Genomic DNA, 18,842 nt, shown 5'->3' on the forward strand with positions numbered 1-18,842 from the left:
ATCTAGCGGTGAAATGACATATGACAACCAACTGAATATTACCATTCGCGTTTCAACTTCTACGGTGGCTGAACCTGAAATTAGCTCTTAGTATCTCTTTACGCGCAGCTGTTCTAGCCACTCCAATATTAACTTTGGTCTTGTTGCTTTGCCTGTCGCATTGTTGTTTTAATTCTCTTTTTCCCTCCCGGTTGGCATTCGTCACGGTGCCAGCGAGTCTAAAAGCGAGTCTAACGAGAGTACTTTAGTTGGTAGAAGTAATTACACATGAATGAGCGCATATTTGTGAAAGAACAAAAGTTTTTTTTTTGCTAAGAATCAACTCCAAAAAATTACACAATGTAGGTTTAAGAAAATGCATTTTGGCTGTTATCCTACCAGGTTTGGAGGGGTGCTTTGTGTAATCAAAGACCAGCACGTCACTGGTGGGGGTCTTTGTGGCAATGATGCAAGGATTCTGAGGCATGTAGCGGGCTCTGTTCACTTCCCCCTCATGATTGATCTTGATCTCAATCTCAATCTTCCCACTTACAGAGCCAAAGCCTCCAAACTCTGAAATAAACATCAGTTACATAAGATGGTTGTTGCAAACGAGCATGTGTCGGAAAGAATTCTGTTCTACTGAGCATGTTTAATGGTGTATTCTATATTCTGAGTATGGTTTGTTACATTTTATCAACTATAATGGAATCTAAAACAAAAATACGTACCTATATTTTCTGAAGCATTAAAGATTTCAGCAAGATTTAAATGTATGCATTCAATGAGAAGAACTTTGAGCCAAAATATTCAAATACAATGACTTGTTTGAGACAATTTGATGACATTGAATGACAATAATGTTAATATTGAACAGGCCTAGCAATGTGAATACTATGTTTAATCTATGTGACTTGTAAATGAATAGTGGACATGATTTTATGGCATTACCATTGACCATACCATGATCAATCCATTTATATGATCCATCCATTTATTTTGTGCAATAAAGCAGCTAGGCACAATAGTATACTATAACAGTTTTTAACAAAACACAGCACACATTATCCCTCACCTCCTTTTTCACTGTCATAGTGTGATGCATCAAACTGGGCATCATCATTAGGGAGCTGAACACTAGCAATGACAAGGTGATTCTGCTCATCAGAAGTGTGTGTTCCCAAAACCAGTCTGTGCACGCTGTAGTCTTTGCCCTCTGGCCTGCGAAGAGGGATTAATTAAATAAATGTCATATATTCATTCATTTAAAAACCATCTGATTCCTCGATTATGGCATATGTTGGTGGATGTCAGGTGCAGCAGATCTCCTCTTACCTGGTGACATCAGGCAGCCACTGGGCAGTGAGGCTGGGCCACTCCAGGGCGTGAGTCATGACCAGGTCGTAGAGGAAAGGAGTGTTCTTCTTCCAGATCTTGTACTCCTCATTGATCACCCTTTCCTCCACAGCATCATCAAATGCAGCTGCAAAAGTAATATTTACCAGCAACACAGAGTTATGATATAATGAGGTCAGTCATGCAGCATCAAATTTGCCTGGACTGAATATCGAAGGGACATAAAAAAAAAAATACCCTACTCAGCAAAGTATTTTCCTTGTTAAATTAACAGCACTCATTTTGCTGATAAGATAACGTCAGTACACGTTTCTATAGTTAACGTTAGCTACATAAATATAAAAATCCTAACCAACCAGTGAGGGAGAGCCCAAGCCATAGGTCACTTCATGTGTATCAAAGTTACCTGCTTTCGTAAATGAAAACACCTGCATAGCCAGCCTGCTAACAGCTAACGTTAGCCAACAGCTAGTTGGCTGGTATCTAACAATGAAAGGTGATGCTGGCTGTCGCGCCAACAACCACCGATGCATCCTGACTGGTAGTTTCTATCATTCTGGACAACATACACACGCACATTTAATCAGCTTATTCACAAAAGGTGAACATCCTTACCATCTTTATCCGCCATTGTGTCGTGGTTAAACCACTAACTAATACTGGCAAAGAGTAGAAAATGTGTGAAAACGCTCTGTAGACAGCACGGAGGCTTGCAATGGCGCCAACTCCATAGAACAGGACTGGCCAATCAGCATTCGCCAAAAAACCGAAAGGAAGTCGCATGACTACATCCGGAACGCCCTCTTCCGAAGTGTAACTTGTTGTAACGACCACACCGACATGGTAAAGAGTAGATTTGATCACATTTTAAACCGTTGAACAAACTTACAGCTATAATGGACGACCGTGCGCTAGACCTGACAGAGGCACAGAAAGCTACCAAGTCTAAATACCCGCCAATCAACAAGAAATATGAATGTAAGTCTGACGTTATGGTAAATAATGTAGCTATCTTAGCTTGGGAAGGGAAGTTTGGGGTCCCCTGCTGGAGCTGCTCCCCCCGCGACCCGACACCGGATAAGCGGACGAAGATGGATGGATGGATCTTAGCTTGTTTACTAACTATTCCTTTACTCGTGAAAACCTTGAAATAAACTCTTTTCACAATCTTCTACGTCAGCTAGCTGTAGTTAACGTTATATCCGCTATCTAATTAACTGAAACTGTTTATCTAATTTTAGTGACGTGTGTCATAAACGTTTGAAAGAGTATATATCTGCCCAGCTGTTCCAGGCTGGTTTAACAGCTTGCCCTGTCTCATCATGTCACCATGTGATTTATTATTACAGATCTGGATCATACAGCAGATGTACAGTGAGTGTGTTTTTATTATCTTGGTAAAGTGTTTGATCTCACGTTTCTCTGTTGTTCAATAGGCATCACTAGTATATTTGTTGCTCTCTCTTCCTAGAATTCACTCTTGGGGAAACTCTCTAGAGGAAGCCTTCGAGCAGTGTGCCATGGGCATGTTTGGCTACATGACAGACACAGAGACGGTGGAACCGATTGATACTGTTGACGTGGAATCAGAGGGTGAGAGCACAGACAGTTTGTCGCTGTCTGTTCAACACAAACCTCAGTTAACCTTTTCTATACCTACTGTAGCTCCGTCATGCTCGTTCCAGATCCATGAAACTAAGCTCTTACATACTTTTTTCCCTTCTCAAAAGGTGATGATATGGAGTCTCTTCTTTTCCACTTCCTAGATGATTGGTTATACAAGTTTTGTGCAGATCTCTTCTTTGTTCCCAGGGTGAGTATGTTGGTCAATTATGGGGTGTTGGACATATTTTGCATCTAGTTTAAAAAAAAAAATCCAGGGGATGTTTTGCTGGTTATGGCAGCAAGAACAACCATGGTTTTATTTTGGCCCTGGTTTGCCTTTACCCACTTGTCCACATGGGTGTCCCATGGTTGTAGATTAGAAACTCAACATAGGTATGACTTACAATGCCCTATATGCTGAGATAGCCTCTACACACCTGTGGCTCTGAAAGGGATCTACACTGCTGTGAATAATTTACACAGCATGTATTTTTGGTTTTTGTATGATGGACAGAAATATCTTGTTTAGTAATTGTTTTCCTTTTGTTATCCTCCTGACACAATTATATGTTACATCTATCCACTAGGAGATCAAAGTTTTGCACATAGACAGAATGCACTTCAAGATCCGCTCCATTGGGTAAGTTTGGTTACCTCTTCACAATAATGCGAAAATGTCTCAGTTTTTAGAATTATAATCTGAAAAGCGTTTATTGTCACAGTGAGTTACACTTACATGGAATTTGTCTTGTTATTTGGTGCATATATAAACAACATATTGAACATTATATAAAAATAATCAATAAATACCGAAACAGAAACCAATAAAAAAAGGAGGCCAGCATTACTTCACAAGACTTCATGATGGCAGAATATGTTTCTACATTAACCACAGATGGTGCAGTGATGTGACTGTTATAGCTATAAAGTGCTCCTCTGACCTGGAAAGTCTTGATATTAACTGCAAACCATTCTAGTCCCCTCATAACATACTGCTATAATACTGATTTGAGTGTATTTGGAGTGGTTTTGTTTCTGACTTAGATGCTTTGAGCTTTTGCCTGTAGGAAGTGAATGAGGGAGTGATCAGAGTTCCCCAGTGGAGCATGTGTGGAAACCTCATATGCTTAATGATAAAGCCTGGTTCCCCTTTGAGCTGATGAGGCCTCAATACAAGAAGGAGGAGGCCTACTCGAGTTGTGAATGGATGGCTTACAAAGGTGCTTAGCATGCACATAGTAAGGCAGTGAAGTCAGCCAAAAAACGGTTTCAGGACAAACTGGAACAGTATTTTTCTGCTGGTGACGGTTTTGTTGGTTTAGAAGGGACTTGCACAGATTATAAACCTCAGCAGAGTACTGCAGCTGACCCCTCTCTCCCAAACACACTGAACATCTTTTACTCCAGATATGAAAACCTACTGCATTTATCTTCTTCCTCTCATATGGTCATTTTTCTTTCTTTTTTTTTTTTTTTTTATTAAAGTTGGGGTGAAGAATTCTCTCTGACAAAGCATCCACAGGTAAGACAGTGAAGCTTTGAAGATATCACTGTAGAATATCACTTTTCCCGATTATTCTAAGTGTTATGTCTTGTCTTGTAAATCCAGGGAACTGAGGTGAAAGCCATCACATACTCCGCAATGCAGATCCATGATAAAGAAAAACCAGAGATATTTGCCATCATTGATATCTGACAATACCTTCAGAGGCAGACCACCCTCCTGGTTCAGTGCAACTGGAAATATCTACTTGGCCAATTTAAGTGGCCAATTTAAGTGGCCTTTTATCTAAGGCCACTTAGACAACTTGATTAATGACTTGTACAAACTTGTAGTTTCTACTTGTGAGGTGAACTGAATTCTAACAGGATAATTTCTCAACATTTCTGGTGATTATGGGTGCATGCAGTACAGTGGAAAATAGATTGCATGATATGATAAGTAATATGACACTGATATCTTATAAATTAGATTATTTCAGAAATCACTAAATCGTGGAAATAATAGAACTCTTTAATGCACTTATTGAAAAGTCAAACTCAGATGTATTTAGAACGATGTATTCAGCTTTTAACACATCAACCCAGTTTGACTTTTGCAAATTATTATTTATCACAAATTTGAATTTAATTTAGTTGATGCCTTATTTTTTTTTATCATTGTAAATAAATCAACAGATTTGTATCTTTCTGCTGTGGGATTGATTAACTGGCTACTGGTACTTTGAAATAATATAATCTTGCTTTTGAATAAATCTTGCTTTTAAATATTTTGTGAGTGTTTGGTTATTCTAGAGGACAAAGGAGTAAAATGGAGTTCCAAATGTAAAATAACCATAAGTCCTGCACACACACTAGCCTTCAAATGAATGTAGAATACATAATGCATTAATTATAACACTATGGTTGATTTAAGTTGTTCGACACACAGATATCTAGTCTTGATATCATGTCAGTATTTATGTGTCTCTTTAGGACTAAAGCTAAAGATACAGGACTGCATGATGTGTGTCTGCCTGTTCAAAGGATTGAAATGTGAGAATATGTCATTTAAAAAGGAAGAATGCTTCCAATAAGTCAACATCAAAGAATAGCAGGGACTTTTCTTTGGTAGTACATTGGCTCACTGCCAAAGTGCAACAACTCATTTCTTAATTCAAATGAATGAATATAGAGTTTCTATATTCTGATTCTATTTTAATTCTATGGATCATATACTCAACCTTTTGGCCAGTGTATTCCAGTTGGACCTGGGTTTTGTTGGTGTTTTTATGATATACAATACATACATGTACTAGTTATATCCATATATTAGACCACATCCACAAGCCTAGCTGGAGTTTTTACCTCAAAAGGCACACAGAAGACCAGCATGATTACAGTCCTATGCAATGAGTGTATACATTTTCTCTGTGGTATATATTGTGATTTTATATTTATATTTCAAGCACAGTAACAAAACATTTTACTGCATAATGTAGAGATATGTTGAGTATGTGACAAATATATAACCTTGAAACCTTGACTGATGGTGGAAAATGCAGAAACATAACATATGGATGGTAACAAGTGCAATTACATTTCAAAAAATGTTTTAACTGAAAGAAAAATGTCTGTCTTGGACAAAAAAGGAATTGGACACAATAACTTCCATTCATTTTAATAAAATACTGGCAGCGGTTGAATAGGTTCATTGATTGATAAGTTGAATGACCGAACTTAAAAGACAACTATTATTTAATTCAAATCAAATGTGAGTTTTGCTTGCTTTTTTTGTTGTTTCATGTTTGTGTGTCAAGTAGGCAATTTCAATGAATCCCTTTGAGCTGTGTTAAGATATGAAGGGTATTTTTCTGTATTTAGACCCAAATAACACACAATGGAATAATAATTTGATGATTGAAAAATTTATGATAAAAAATATTTTTTGTTGCAGCCCATTTTGTAAAAGAACAATCCCATTGTTTTTAACTGACCCTATACAAGGGACACTGCTAACTAGTTGGAATAGTTTGTATGAAATCACAGCCTAACCCAGAGATATCAAAATATCCTTCACCTATGAAAACCATGATCAGCTAGGGTGTAAATTTCCTTTTTGGAGAGGATGTTGGATGCATTACAATAGGTAGCCCTTCTTGCCTTCCCCTGTTGATGCACGGGCCAGAGACATGTTTAATACAGACAGTGTATAAACAAAGTTAGGCACAAAAGTAGTAAATAATGTAATGAATGGGATACCTGTGAATATTTGGGGAAAATGCCATTGTTTCAGTTTTTCATTTTCATGAACCTTATTGTGAACCTTGAAAGAGGGGCACACTTGGTCCCGCCACTGGGAAGAAAATCTGGATGCCTTTTTTTAAATTAACTTTTAAGAATGTAAATGACATGCTTGAGCTCTCTACAGCAAGGATTAACAAAGCCAGATCATCAACTATCAGACTATGGAAAAGCACAGCAGCACAAATATCAGACGTAATGACCTCAGCGCCACAAGAACTAGACCAGAGTGACTAGGCAAGGTGTGATTTCTGTTTGTTTTGTTTTCCTCGAGACCGCAGAGGGTGGGGGGTGGGAGAGGGTTTTTGTTCTTGTTCAATTTGTGTTTCTCTGTTCTGTGCACCATCTGATATTACCTGGCACATATTGTGGAATTTGTTATGTATGTCTGGATGATAAATGGTGCTAATAACAATAAAAAAAATAAAAAAAATAATAATAAAAAAATTGATCTAAAAAAAAGGGAATGTAAATGATACAAAGCCAGACATCATCACAAAGTGTCTGTAAGACAAATGACATACTAAAATAAATAAGGAGATGACGAAAAAGTAAAATAAATAAATAGCATTTTAAAATGATATACTAAATAGTACGTAATTGGTTCTAAAGATGAATGAATGATGAACGTAGGTACACTTTTATTATTAACATGTCCCAGAGTCTGCATTCAAATAACAATTAAAAAAAAAAACACGATGGGCTCTTGCGGATGTCTTTACCTTGGTGTGCTCCTGTGTGCTCTGGCGATGACGTCATAGTCTCGTCCTGTGTTTCTTCCTCCCAATCACACTGAAATGCAGCTGCGCCATTCCTCCTTTGTCCAGTGAAGAGAGCAAAGCGATCTGCAACGGAAAGACACCGGGGCCTTTGCAACTTTACCGTTTCTTGCGCCGCAGTCGGAAACAACGTTAGCTACTTAATTGCAGTTTAGTTTAAGGCGAAGCAGACGAACCTAGCAAGGCTTCGTTTGTTATTCTGACCGTGCTAGTACGGTTATGAGCAATTCTGAGTCCGCCATAGAGTCAAGCCCGCAGAAGAAAATCAAAATGGAAGACACTAAATACCTGCCGGAGCTCCTGGCTGAAAAAGACAGCTTGGACTCGTCTTTCACGCACGCCATGAAACTTATTTCTGCAGGTAATGTGTTAATGTGATTGCTAGCTTATCGAGGCTAACCATAGACAGTATGAGGCTAACACAGACTAGCTAAGGGTATGGCGCGAGGCCTAGTTTCTTACAGCGGCCGGTACAGGCCTGAACAATGGTGTAGCACGTGGTTGTTAGCGATGTGGGCCGTACCCTCTTGGTTAAAAATGTATGATTCACAAGGCGGCCAATTTATGCGACAGGATGTATAACGTTACATATGTTTGTGTGAAATAAGCTGTCTTGTTTAATCGCACCTTTGTTATTTTAAAATGGTGTATAGTTAACTGAATAGCTTCAATTCACGTCGACTTATTTTTGCAAGGCGCTTTGTTTATTATGCTTCATATGGTGCACAAATGCAATTAAAATCCATACAGCACAAAAATAGTATGGTGGGTAATGGAAAAAATATATAGTTTTTCCTTAGTAATACAACTAAAATGAGCTTAAATTGGACACGTTTTGCAGGCTGCTATAAGATCACCTGAGACCTAGCTAACTATTTTTTGGCAAATGCATTTCTAGGTGTTTATCGCTAGTCTGTCATTCATCTGTGAATACCGCATTCTTAAAAACATTTTTTTTCTTCTTTCTCGCCTGCAGAAATTGAGAGGATTCAAAAAGGTGACACCAAGAAAGAGCCAGAGAAGGAAACGTATCTGGACCTGTTTGCTACTAAGAACCTTAAACTGAAAGAGCGGGTACTTATTCCTACCAAGCAGTACCCTAGGGTAAGTGTTCCTTTTTCCCCCTGATTTAGTGTCTGCAGGGGGGTTGATCACCCTCGCAGATCAGTCAACTAAGGTTGCTGTGTTTAGGGAATGGACCTAATGGGACTTGAATTAAATTATATATTTCTGTGTTTTTGTTTTTTCTCTCAATGGATGCTGGGCCTTAAAACGTCTACAAAATGTGCACAAGCATGTGGTCAGATCAGACTAATCCTATCTGATTGAAGCACCCTCTTACTCCATCTTTGCGGTCCCATTATTAGTCATGTGATGCAGCCAGTGCCCTACTAAGCTTGTTTCTGCATGAACAATTTTGCAGTAGTCTAAAAACGCAGCTTGTGAAAAGGGGGGCTATGGCTACTGTGGGGCATTATTTTTGCTGGATTTGACGGTCCTAACCTGATTTCATGTTGGAGCAGAATGTACAACCTGCCATCATTAACCTGCAATCTGCTTCTCTTTGGTTATGGTAACAAAACATAATACAATGCTGCAATTGCACCCTACAGGTCAACTTTGTTGGTAAGCTTTTGGGACCTCAAGGCAGCACAATCAAGAGGCTCCAGGAAGAGACGGGTGCAAAGATTTCAGTCCTGGGTAAAGGTTCCATGAGAGACAAGAATAAGGTATGTATAGAAAGGTTTTCCTCGCTGCACTGTTTAAGGGATATTACCTGGTGTTTCTGATGGTTTTGTATGTTATAATTTGCCTATCAAATCTTCATCAGGAGGAAGAGCTGAGGAAAGGCGGTGAGGCCAAATATGCACACCTTGCCATGGAGCTGCATGTGTTCATTGAGGTGATGGCACCCATACCAGAAGCCTATATGCGTATGGCACATGCCATGGAGGAGGTCAAGAAGTTCCTTATCCCAGTATGTACCCAAGACGTCCTCTTGCATCCCAATTACAGAAACATTTTGTGTACTTCAAACCTTTGCACTCCAGATATGCAAGCAATGTCGTCCCTGGCTACTCCCGGGGAATGTCGTGTATAATTGACTGTTTTTGACTTGTCCGTAGGAACCTGGTGAGCATGACCCGTACATGGATCCTCATTTCCTGAATGGGTCCCAGGATGGTTCAGGCAGGGGGCGAGGAGGGCACTTAGGAAGGGGCAGAGGTGGACCACCAGGTGCTGGAGGACCAAGGTAGGTGCCGGATTCATAATTACAATAACTTCTACCACAGCACATCGTAGCATCATCTGGCAACACATTGTATTGGCCTGTAAATATGTGTGAGCACACATTCACCATCTCACTGGAACAGTGTTGAAAAAAATGCTCACACAACACACCCTGCTTTTTTATGCAGTGCTATTACTCTGTAGTCATTTGTTGGCTGGTTTCTAGTATAAGTTCTATGGTTGATCACATTTGTCCTGTCTAACTTTCCACAGGGGGCGAGGGATGCCACGTGGGGCCCCCCGAGGAGCAATGCGTGGTGGCGGTCCACGGGGAGGATTAGGCCGGGGCAATGGTCCTAGAGGTGCACCATCTGGTAGGGGGGGGCCACCTTCTGCTCCCAATAGAGGAGGCTCGGCTTCCCGCTCTAGACCCCCTGCAGCAGGGGGTCAAAGGATGCTCCCCTCTGCAGCCATGTCTCACCAGCAACACCAGGGTCCTCCCTCAGCATCACAGCCCAAATCTGATGGCTATGAGGACTATGTAAGTTGCTTATGTCCTGGTTTCTTCTTTTCACATGAATTGCTTCTTAGTAAATGGTAATGATCTTTTGCTGGGCACAATGGGAGTTCCTTTTTGTCGCAATGGTTGTAACTCACTCGACATTGTCTATTTTAATTTGTTTCTAGTCTCAATATGAAGAATCCTATGCAGAGCCTGCCTATGAGGGATATGAAAATTACTATAATCAGCAATCGGCACCTGCGTAAGTCAAATGTTTCTGCCCATTGAATCTGACTGTGAATTGGAGTAATACTGTATTAATACTTTTATACTGCCCACAGGGATACTGAATATTATGATTACGGACACGGCGAGGCCCAGGAAACGGCATATGAGCCTTATGGTAAGATTATGACATTGGCTTCCATTTTCATGTAACACGCACACTCACTGAAGACACTTGTGGAAGGCTGATTGAACCTCCTATCTATCTCGCTCTGATGTTTTGTTCCTGTTTCTCTTGTCTTTGTAGCTCAAGATGATTGGGACAACTCATGGTCCAACTCCGGGGCCGGAGGCAAGGCCCCCGCGGCCAGGCAGTCAAAGGGATCGTATAGAGAGCATCCGTATCGATACTGAATGGCTACTGGTAGAGAGTTGCTATGGCAACTGTCTCCGATTGTAACTCACTTTTTTTCAAAAGTAATTTCCCTCTCGTTTGTTCCCTTTTTTATGGTTTATTTTATTTTTGTTTTTTTAAACTCGGTAGACGTTTTGTTTGTATCATAGTGCCAGAGGAGAAACATTAACACAAGGTTTTTCGTTGTTTACCTGTTTCCAATTAATGTTTGTTTCAGTTGCGTAGTTGGCAGGTCCCAGTGACTTAAACCTAACAAAGGAACAAGATTAACATTTTAGTGATATATGATGGTTATTTCAGTTAATTGTTCGTGAACTAAATGTGATGTGGCAATAAATTCTTCTCATGTAGGCTGCATTTTAAAAGTCCTTCATGACTGGACAACAATTATTCATAAGACCTCAATGTAACTTCACTATAACTAGAATAGATTTAGTTGCAAACTCAAACACAGCCATGAGCCGTTTTGATATAAAAAAGTCAAATATTTGTTAATACTACAAAACAAATCTAGTCTTGTGTGAAGTTATAGAATCTCCTAAAATATTATTGAACTCAATTTGACAAAGTGCTTCTATTTTTGCCACACTTACAATTGGTATATTATGAACTCTGTCCGACTATTACTTGCAAAATCAACGCTGATGATCGACTAATTCTTGTAAAGCTTGAAGGATTAACAATCCTTACAGTGTGTGAGGAAGGTTGCAGCCAACTCAATATTTTGTACATAACCTTAGGACAACTGTGTATGCTTTAAGCCGTGCCGTCTCAAAAATGCATAATGCTTGTGTACCTTTGGCTAAATAGGATACTAAATATATCCCAAAATGTTTTTCTGCAGTGCGTGTTTCAATAAAGTTTCTAGTTTCTTTTTAATCAATCTAAACATGGTATTTTGCCTTTGTTGTACCAAAGGAACGCCTTCAGTTTGTGAAAGTGGTCCTCAGTGGTTTCTCAACAACGCTGAATAAGCTGTATGTATACACGTCAGCCTGACAAAAAACAAATACTGTTTTGACAATGAACTTATCCTCTTCGTCTGTTTTCAAAACTTATCTAAATGACACTTGTAATTTCACCTTCAAAAAAAAAATAAAGCTCATCATTCCTTGAGGTAATGTACTGCCAAATACATGTTTGATTTGAGAATGATCTAGTGCTTGAACATGTATTGTCATTAACCTTAGTTAGTGTTATCTATTCAAGCTCTCGAGAGCAATGTATCTTCGGCCACTTGAAATAACGGAATTTCAACAGTATTTCAAATCAAGCTTGCAGGGATCTTACTTGACTTTGATGCAAAGTCATGCTGGCTGGTTTTTATAAAAGAAAAAAATCGCAGAAGAGAGGATTCTAAAAGCCTAAAGATCGCCACAAGAAGGTAAAACTAACCCCAACACTCATTTGTTAGATTTTTGTTTTTTTTTCTGTGTAAAACATCAAGTAATGCAAGTCATCCAAAACCTATCAAAAACATTGAAGTACAAAATTATGCTATCTGTAGTTATTTCCGAGCAAAATAAGCCGTACGAAACAATCAGAAATGGTTGTGATGCAACTCTTGCTCAAATAAAGCCAATAATGGTCCATTCATTTCACTCAATACTTACCAATTTCCATCTTAATTTCTTTATCTGAATTTCTGTAGAATTTTAATGAAAATTAGTTTTTGCACTCAAAGCGTTAAAACAGCCCATTGGTGGACAAAAACCTCAGCTTGAGTTGCATGATACTATACTCTTAGCATAAAGTTAGTTTTGCATGTGTGTTATCCATTGTGTGCATCTAGGCACTGGTGTGTCCAAGATCTCATTTCTCTTTCTCTTCTTAGGTTGTCAGAAAACTGTAGGTGCAGTTGACACATTGAACTCCAGTTTACCAGGCTTTTAAGGTTGGTTCAAAAGATACTGCAAATAAGTGTTAGCCTTGAATTTTGCTGTCAAGATTATTAAAATGTATCTTTCTTTAACAGGTCCACTGAAAGTCCCTGGAAAGAGTAGAGGCCTCTGTGTCTGACTGCTTCTGTCAATTACTAATCCCTGTAGGGATTTGTCTGGATTAAAGAAGAGGGAGCTTTCTTATCAGTACTGAGAGAATGCTCTGCTCTACTGAAATATTGCTTTTTTACTTTTAAGAGGATGTGCTGTGATCTTTTAGTCATATGGAATTTTATCTTTTTTTTTTTTTTTTTTTTTTTTTCACCAGATTAACTATTTTTTACACGACATTTTAACTGCCCTTTTATTGTTGGGGGTGGAGGGGGAAACAAGAACTGAAAATAAAGTTGTTTTTTAATATAAATTGTGTTTTTCTGTTTTTACATGTGATTGGGATGGTTGTCTCTATATGTAGGGCAATGCTAAGGTTCCATTGAGGAAAGGATCAATTAAAATACATGTATCTTGCTGTACAGGCTTATATATGCATATATCCTATTTCGATGAACTGTTCTCTAGTATGGACTTAATCTGTCACTTTTCACATGCAGCTAGTAAGATTTACTAAAGACAAACTCCGGTAAACCCGTTTCTGGCTATATCCCATTTGAAGGCCCATGACAAGCAGGCTACAGTTATGCCACACATGATTATGCAATAACCGAGATAAAAGGAGTTTTGGTACAACAGGCCTAGCTTGTTTTACACTACATATACTATTCTTTGTCAGGAGGTTACACGTGCATACACACCAGGTGTTGAACCAGTTCTGCATTTTTGCCTGAGTCTGGTGGATTTAGAGAGCGGGTCCAATGCTGTGATGTTAAAGTGGGCCTGGGGCCTTTGGTGGGGCATTACTACAATTCTGATCTGTACATTTGTGTTCGCAATATAGTATTTCCAGACTTAAATGTGGCCCAAAACCTTTCAGGATATCTTGGTTCCAAATGCATTTCCCCAGTTTATATATTTTATAGTCTTATTTAATGTGAGCTAATTGTGAGAAAGAGTCAAACATTTAAAAAATAATGAATGAGAAACTATAGAATCAGTGCACAGGTTGCACCAAACCAACTTTCTGATACACTCCATGCAGAATTGTATACACAGCAGTTGCAACAACCCCAAATAAATATAAAGGTGTAACGTTGAGTATGTTACCTTGTATCATCCAAAACCACTTTCCCTTTTTTGTTGCGGCCATTGGCGGCTGTCTAAATATCGGCGGAATGTCCCTTTAAATAACTCTCCTCCCACAGGTCGTTAACATATCCGCGCCCCCGTCCACCCAGCGGCTAGTTGCACATCAACAATGACTGTCTTCGGTGATTTCATTGGAAAACACGCCAATATTTCAATAAATATTCTGAAAATGTATTGCGTTTAACTTGTTATCTATGCAACAGAGCAGCGTCTAACAAAGACAACAGAGATTGACACTGGTAAGCTTACATTTTGTAGTCTAGCCTGTTTGGTAGGTTGGTTGGACGCTAGCTAGCTAGCCAGAGATACTGTTAGCCTAGGCCTCAATCTTTGTATTTAATCAAGCATGGTCCTGGCGGACAGATCGGTGTCCATCGCTCATTGTACAGGTCCACGCTGTTTTCTCCTTCTGCCTCATGTCTCAAACTGAAACGGCTCTCAGGAGATAGCTAGTTATCCAGGGAATAGAGCAAATTATGTTGCTACTTAGCTAGTCGTAGTGCAGCTTCCGCAAAACTTACACCATAATTAAAAGATCCTATGTAGCTAGTGCAAACTTGTTCAACGATAACGGCAGCGGTTTGTGATGCATATTTATGAGGGAGAATTTTTTGAAGATCGATTTGGCTTTGCACGTGCTTTGAGTGACCATAAAACCTTAAGCTTTCCAACATGTATTTATGTTGTTTGTTATGACTCTGTGCACCACTCCTTTCATTTCATCTCTGAGACTAATCTAATCACTTACAAACCCATAACTTCATTACTAACTGTTTAATGCTGTGCCAGTGAATTATATCCTATGAGATACATATCTCATACTGATTTAAATAATGTACACCCATTAGTCAATACATATTAATACATATTTGTTGGATGTTTTTGATCAGCCTTCTCAGCCACAGTGTGTCTGACCGGTTCCCTTGTTGCAAACAGGTATAAATAGAGAGAAATCATAAAACTAGACACATAGCTGGGAGAAGTGAGCCGTGGGTGTGTCTGTGATGGCTGGTGGAAGGAGAGGGGCAAACCGTACCACGTACTGCAGACCTCCACTAAGCAGTGAACCAGGCTCCGTCAGCAATGGCAACCACTCGGCCAGCTCCCCGGTCACAGGGGTGCGATCTCGTACAAGGTAAGCTCTGATCTACTGCTGCCGAACACACTGCGAAAGACAAGAAATGAACTTTGCAGCCTGAGAGTCCAGTCCAAGCTCCAGTAGTGCACTGTGTGTCTTACTCCAGCTGTCCCACATTATAATCCTAATAACAAGGCTTTGTTTTGTCTGCAGGAATGGTTCGGGAACATGCATGTCCAGCCCCCCGCTGGCTGCGCAGACGGTGGTCCCTCTGAAGCACTGTAAGATCCCAGAGTTATCTATGGATCGTAACGTGCTGTTCGAGCTCCATCTGTTCTTCTGCCACCTCATCGCCCTCTTTGTCCATTACGTCAACATCTACAAGACTGTGTGGTGGTACCCCCCATCACACCCTCCCTCCCACACTTCACTGGTGAGTACTTGGTGGTCAGCTATTGAATGATCATCATGTTTATTATGGTTATCAGGCATGCAGTTTTGTCTGACATTGATTACTGTATCTCTATTGTTTTGGAATTTGCATATCTTGCTGGTAGCCCGAACTGGTACTTTAAGGCTGTGCTTATTTATGTTGACAAAATAATGTAAGTGGGAGCAATAATCCTGAATCAATTTTATTATTTGCAGAACTTTCACCTTATTGATTATAACATGCTGGTGTTCACAATCATCATACTGGCAAGGAGGTTAATTGCAGCAATTGTAAAAGAGGTAAGAATTCTAGTTATGGCTTCTACCTTTTTAGAATTAAGCTTTTGTCCCTTACCGGTTTCTATACTTTCAAATAGGAAATGGCATAAGTTAGGGCTGGGCGATGTGGAGAAAATCAGATATCCCGATATCCTTGTCCTAAAACCTCAACGTCGATATTGTGGCGATATAGGATTGACAATTGGTGCTTTGACAAAATATCTTCACAATGAGATTTTAGATAAATAATCTTCATTGTAGATATAATGACTAAGTGGGTAAAGGTAAAAATAATAGAAGAGCTAGAACAGCCTGGTAACACAGAAAATGACATCACTTTACTGTAATGCAGCCTTTAAAACCAGGAAAAGACAACACTAAGCAATTTACGATATCCAAAATCTAAGACGATATCTAGTCTCATATGACAATATCAATATAATATCGATATATTGCCCAGCCCTAGCATAAGACCTCTTGCACTGTATTTTTAATGCAAGGGTTCAAAGTAAAGAATGTCAGCTACTACAGATACTAGACTTCCTGCGCTGTGTTTCTCTGTCACATCTATTATTGTGTTTCTGCGATGAATAAAGGTGTAATGGCAAAATTGTATTAATGCATATGCCTGTTCTGTTTCCCTCCTCTCTCCTCCAGGCATCACAGAGCGGGAAACTATCCTTCCCTCATTCGATATTTCTAGTGATGGCTCGGTTTGCCGTGCTGACGCTGACAGGCTGGAGCCTGTGCCGCTCCCTCATTTACCTCTTCAGAACCTACTCTGTCCTCAGCCTGCTCTTCCTCTGCTACCCGTTAGTATCCACAGGGACAACAAAGAGGGCTGTATTCACAGCATCTACACGCACTGCAGTGTCGATGCAGGGCTTTAGGTATTGTAACCGTTAACCGTAGTTGTTTTTCCGCAGATTCGGGATGTATATTCCATTCTTCCGGCTGAGCTGTGACTTCCGGCGGGCCGGTCCACTTTCCCCCATTGCCAGCATCGGCTCCAAGGAGGTGGGCAGTGTGGGCCGGGGCAGGGACTACTTGACTGTGCTGAAGGAGACATGGAAGCAGCACACCAGCCAGCTGTACGGCGTCCAGGCCATGCCGACTCACGCCTGCTGCCTCTCCCCGGATCTCATCCGCAAGGAAGTGGAGTACCTGAAGATGGACTTCAACTGGAGGATGAAGGAGGTGCTCGTCAGCTCGATGCTCAGTGCCTACTATGTGGCCTTTGTACCCGTCTGGTTTGTCAAGGTAAGAAACGGTCTCAATTGTAGATTTTATAATACATTTATGTAATATGATTTTAATAACATTTTTCCGCCTGTCTATTTTCCCTCAGAGTACACAGTATGTGGACAAGCGTTGGTCTTGTGAGCTGTTCATCCTGGTGTCGGTCAGTACGTCAGTGATCCTCATGAGGCACTTGTTGCCACCTCGATACTGTGACCTGCTCCACAAAGCTGCAGCTCACCTGGGCTGCTGGCAGAAAGTAGACCCCTCGCTCTGCTCCAATGTTCTTCAACACATGTATGTGGTGCTCGTGGTTTATCACAGGGCTTCAGATCCATTTGGACTCATTTGATTCAAATCCTAATTTCACTCCGCTGTCTCTCCTTGCACAGATGGACGGAAGAGTACATGTGGCCACAGGGAGTCCTGGTTAAACATAATAAGAACGTCTACAAGGCCATGGGTCACTACAATGTTGCAATTCCATCAGATGTGTCCCATTATCGCTTCTATGTGAGTATTCCGAAATGAACAGGTCCTGTATAACAACACTAGGTGCCAGAGATTTTGTTTTGTAAAATATTTGCGGTATTTTAAAAAGGCAGCAACTTGCGCATACTTTATCTAATGACTGCATCCTGTCTCTTTCCCTCCCCTTAGTTCTTTTTCAACAAGCCTTTACGAATATTGAACATACTCATCATCCTGGAAGGTGCCATGATATTCTACCAGCTCTACTCGTTAATATGTTCAGAAAAGTGGCATCAGACGATATCACTGGCTCTGATTCTCTTCAGCAACTACTACGCCTTCTTCAAGCTTCTCAGAGACAGAATAGTCCTAGGAAAGGCATATTCGTACTCAAACAGCCCTTCAGACCAGAAAGTCAGTTAGATTTGAGTTATTATTGGTTGCATTCACTTTGGAACAACACAAACATGCCAGAGAGCTCTGTATTTTTTCTACAAACTGCATTTTGTGTCACATTTTTTGTTCTGATCTGCCATAATAAAATAAATATTTTTGTATTACTTTGAAGGTTTGCTTTAGTTTTATTTGGTTCTAAAATGTGTTTCCATTCTGACCACAAAAGGTTAAAAAAAAAAAGATACTGAAAATTTTAACTCTTTCTCAGCAAATAGGTGTACATTTCACTTGACAAGGTGCACTAATTGATTCTTTATTGTTGAGAACTTGTTTTTGATGTTGCACAATTGCTGAATTACAATATGTTGAGATTTTCTCATCTATTTAGTATTGATATGGATCAAAGAAAAGCTGTAAGGATTTTAATCTTTTCTTGCACTATAACTACCTTAACTCAAATTAAGTCCAAAAATAGTTTAAGTTGGATTGGTGATTTTCAAACACCAAAATTCAAATTTGAACATCCACTAATGTTGCAGCTGGCTATAAATTAATGCGTCACTAATCATAAACAGTGATTTATATGATTCTAAAATGGCCCACTCTGCATAAGTACTACTTTGATGCTAATACTCTTAAGATTTTGAATACAGGCATTTGTTACTTTAACATTTTTTTACCCTGTTGTATTGCTACTTTCATAGGCTAAGTAAAAATATAAGAGTACTTCTTAGTTCTTCCACCGCTGGCTATTTAAAAAAAATGTCAAGATGTCAGAGAAAGTCGATTGTTAATAAAAGATGAACGTTGGGTCACCATGTGGCCTGTTTCTTGTAGTATCATATTATTGTATTGTAGCATCAAACCCTCCAGGCTGTAATAGAAGAAGGATATTTGCACCATCAGCTGATCAGTGTTCGGAAGTACC

The 18,842-nt window shown here is 39.7% G+C and overlaps 4 protein-coding genes across 5 annotated transcripts in view; 3 read left to right on the forward strand and 1 right to left on the reverse strand.

Annotated features, from left to right (window-relative positions):
• The window catches only part of LOC114546898 (histone-binding protein RBBP4), an 8,490-nt gene extending 6,342 nt beyond the window's left edge, over positions 1-2,148 (reverse strand). Inside the window, exons 1-4 of the mRNA XM_028566045.1 lie at positions 1,951-2,148; positions 1,315-1,462; positions 1,055-1,200; positions 379-552 (exon numbers count right to left, since the gene is read on the reverse strand). Coding sequence (XP_028421846.1) covers positions 379-552; positions 1,055-1,200; positions 1,315-1,462; positions 1,951-1,966 — 484 coding nt within the window. The 5' untranslated portion in view covers positions 1,967-2,148. The remainder of the gene's footprint in view (positions 1-378; positions 553-1,054; positions 1,201-1,314; positions 1,463-1,950) is intronic.
• On the forward strand, positions 2,081-5,213 carry zbtb8os (zinc finger and BTB domain containing 8 opposite strand). The gene is made up of 7 exons (XM_028566049.1): positions 2,081-2,313; positions 2,685-2,709; positions 2,807-2,928; positions 3,066-3,148; positions 3,528-3,580; positions 4,426-4,462; positions 4,550-5,213. The coding sequence occupies exons 1-7, from the start codon at positions 2,232-2,234 to the stop codon at positions 4,634-4,636; spliced, it is 489 nt and encodes a 162-aa protein (XP_028421850.1). The 5' UTR covers positions 2,081-2,231; the 3' UTR covers positions 4,637-5,213.
• Positions 5,214-7,480: 2,267 nt separating this feature from the next.
• khdrbs1a (KH domain containing, RNA binding, signal transduction associated 1a) lies at positions 7,481-13,180 on the forward strand. Of its 2 annotated transcripts, XR_003691128.1 has the most exons (11): positions 7,481-7,863; positions 8,479-8,606; positions 9,116-9,232; positions 9,334-9,480; positions 9,629-9,756; positions 10,008-10,275; positions 10,422-10,498; positions 10,578-10,639; positions 10,769-10,938; positions 12,711-12,770; positions 12,852-13,180. XR_003691128.1 is itself a non-coding variant. In XM_028566520.1 (9 exons), exons 1-9 carry the CDS (start codon positions 7,722-7,724, stop codon positions 10,873-10,875), a joined length of 1,176 nt encoding a protein of 391 aa, XP_028422321.1. In that variant the 5' UTR covers positions 7,481-7,721; the 3' UTR covers positions 10,876-11,992. The 2 variants fall into 2 exon arrangements, 1 of the variants encoding a protein (XP_028422321.1); XM_028566520.1 differs by lacking the exons at positions 12,711-12,770; positions 12,852-13,180 and having other exon boundaries at positions 10,769-11,992.
• Positions 13,181-14,078: 898 nt separating this feature from the next.
• On the forward strand, positions 14,079-18,089 carry tmem39b (transmembrane protein 39B). Its single transcript, XM_028566079.1, has 9 exons — positions 14,079-14,258; positions 14,956-15,154; positions 15,311-15,530; positions 15,746-15,829; positions 16,466-16,620; positions 16,735-17,068; positions 17,157-17,344; positions 17,440-17,560; positions 17,708-18,089. The coding sequence occupies exons 2-9, from the start codon at positions 15,024-15,026 to the stop codon at positions 17,939-17,941; spliced, it is 1,467 nt and encodes a 488-aa protein (XP_028421880.1). The 5' UTR covers positions 14,079-14,258; positions 14,956-15,023; the 3' UTR covers positions 17,942-18,089.
• Positions 18,090-18,842: the final 753 nt, after the last annotated feature.

The sequence above is a fragment of the Perca flavescens genome, chromosome 20 (assembly GCF_004354835.1).
Source record: "Perca flavescens isolate YP-PL-M2 chromosome 20, PFLA_1.0, whole genome shotgun sequence".
Taxonomy (NCBI): domain Eukaryota; kingdom Metazoa; phylum Chordata; class Actinopteri; order Perciformes; family Percidae; genus Perca; species Perca flavescens.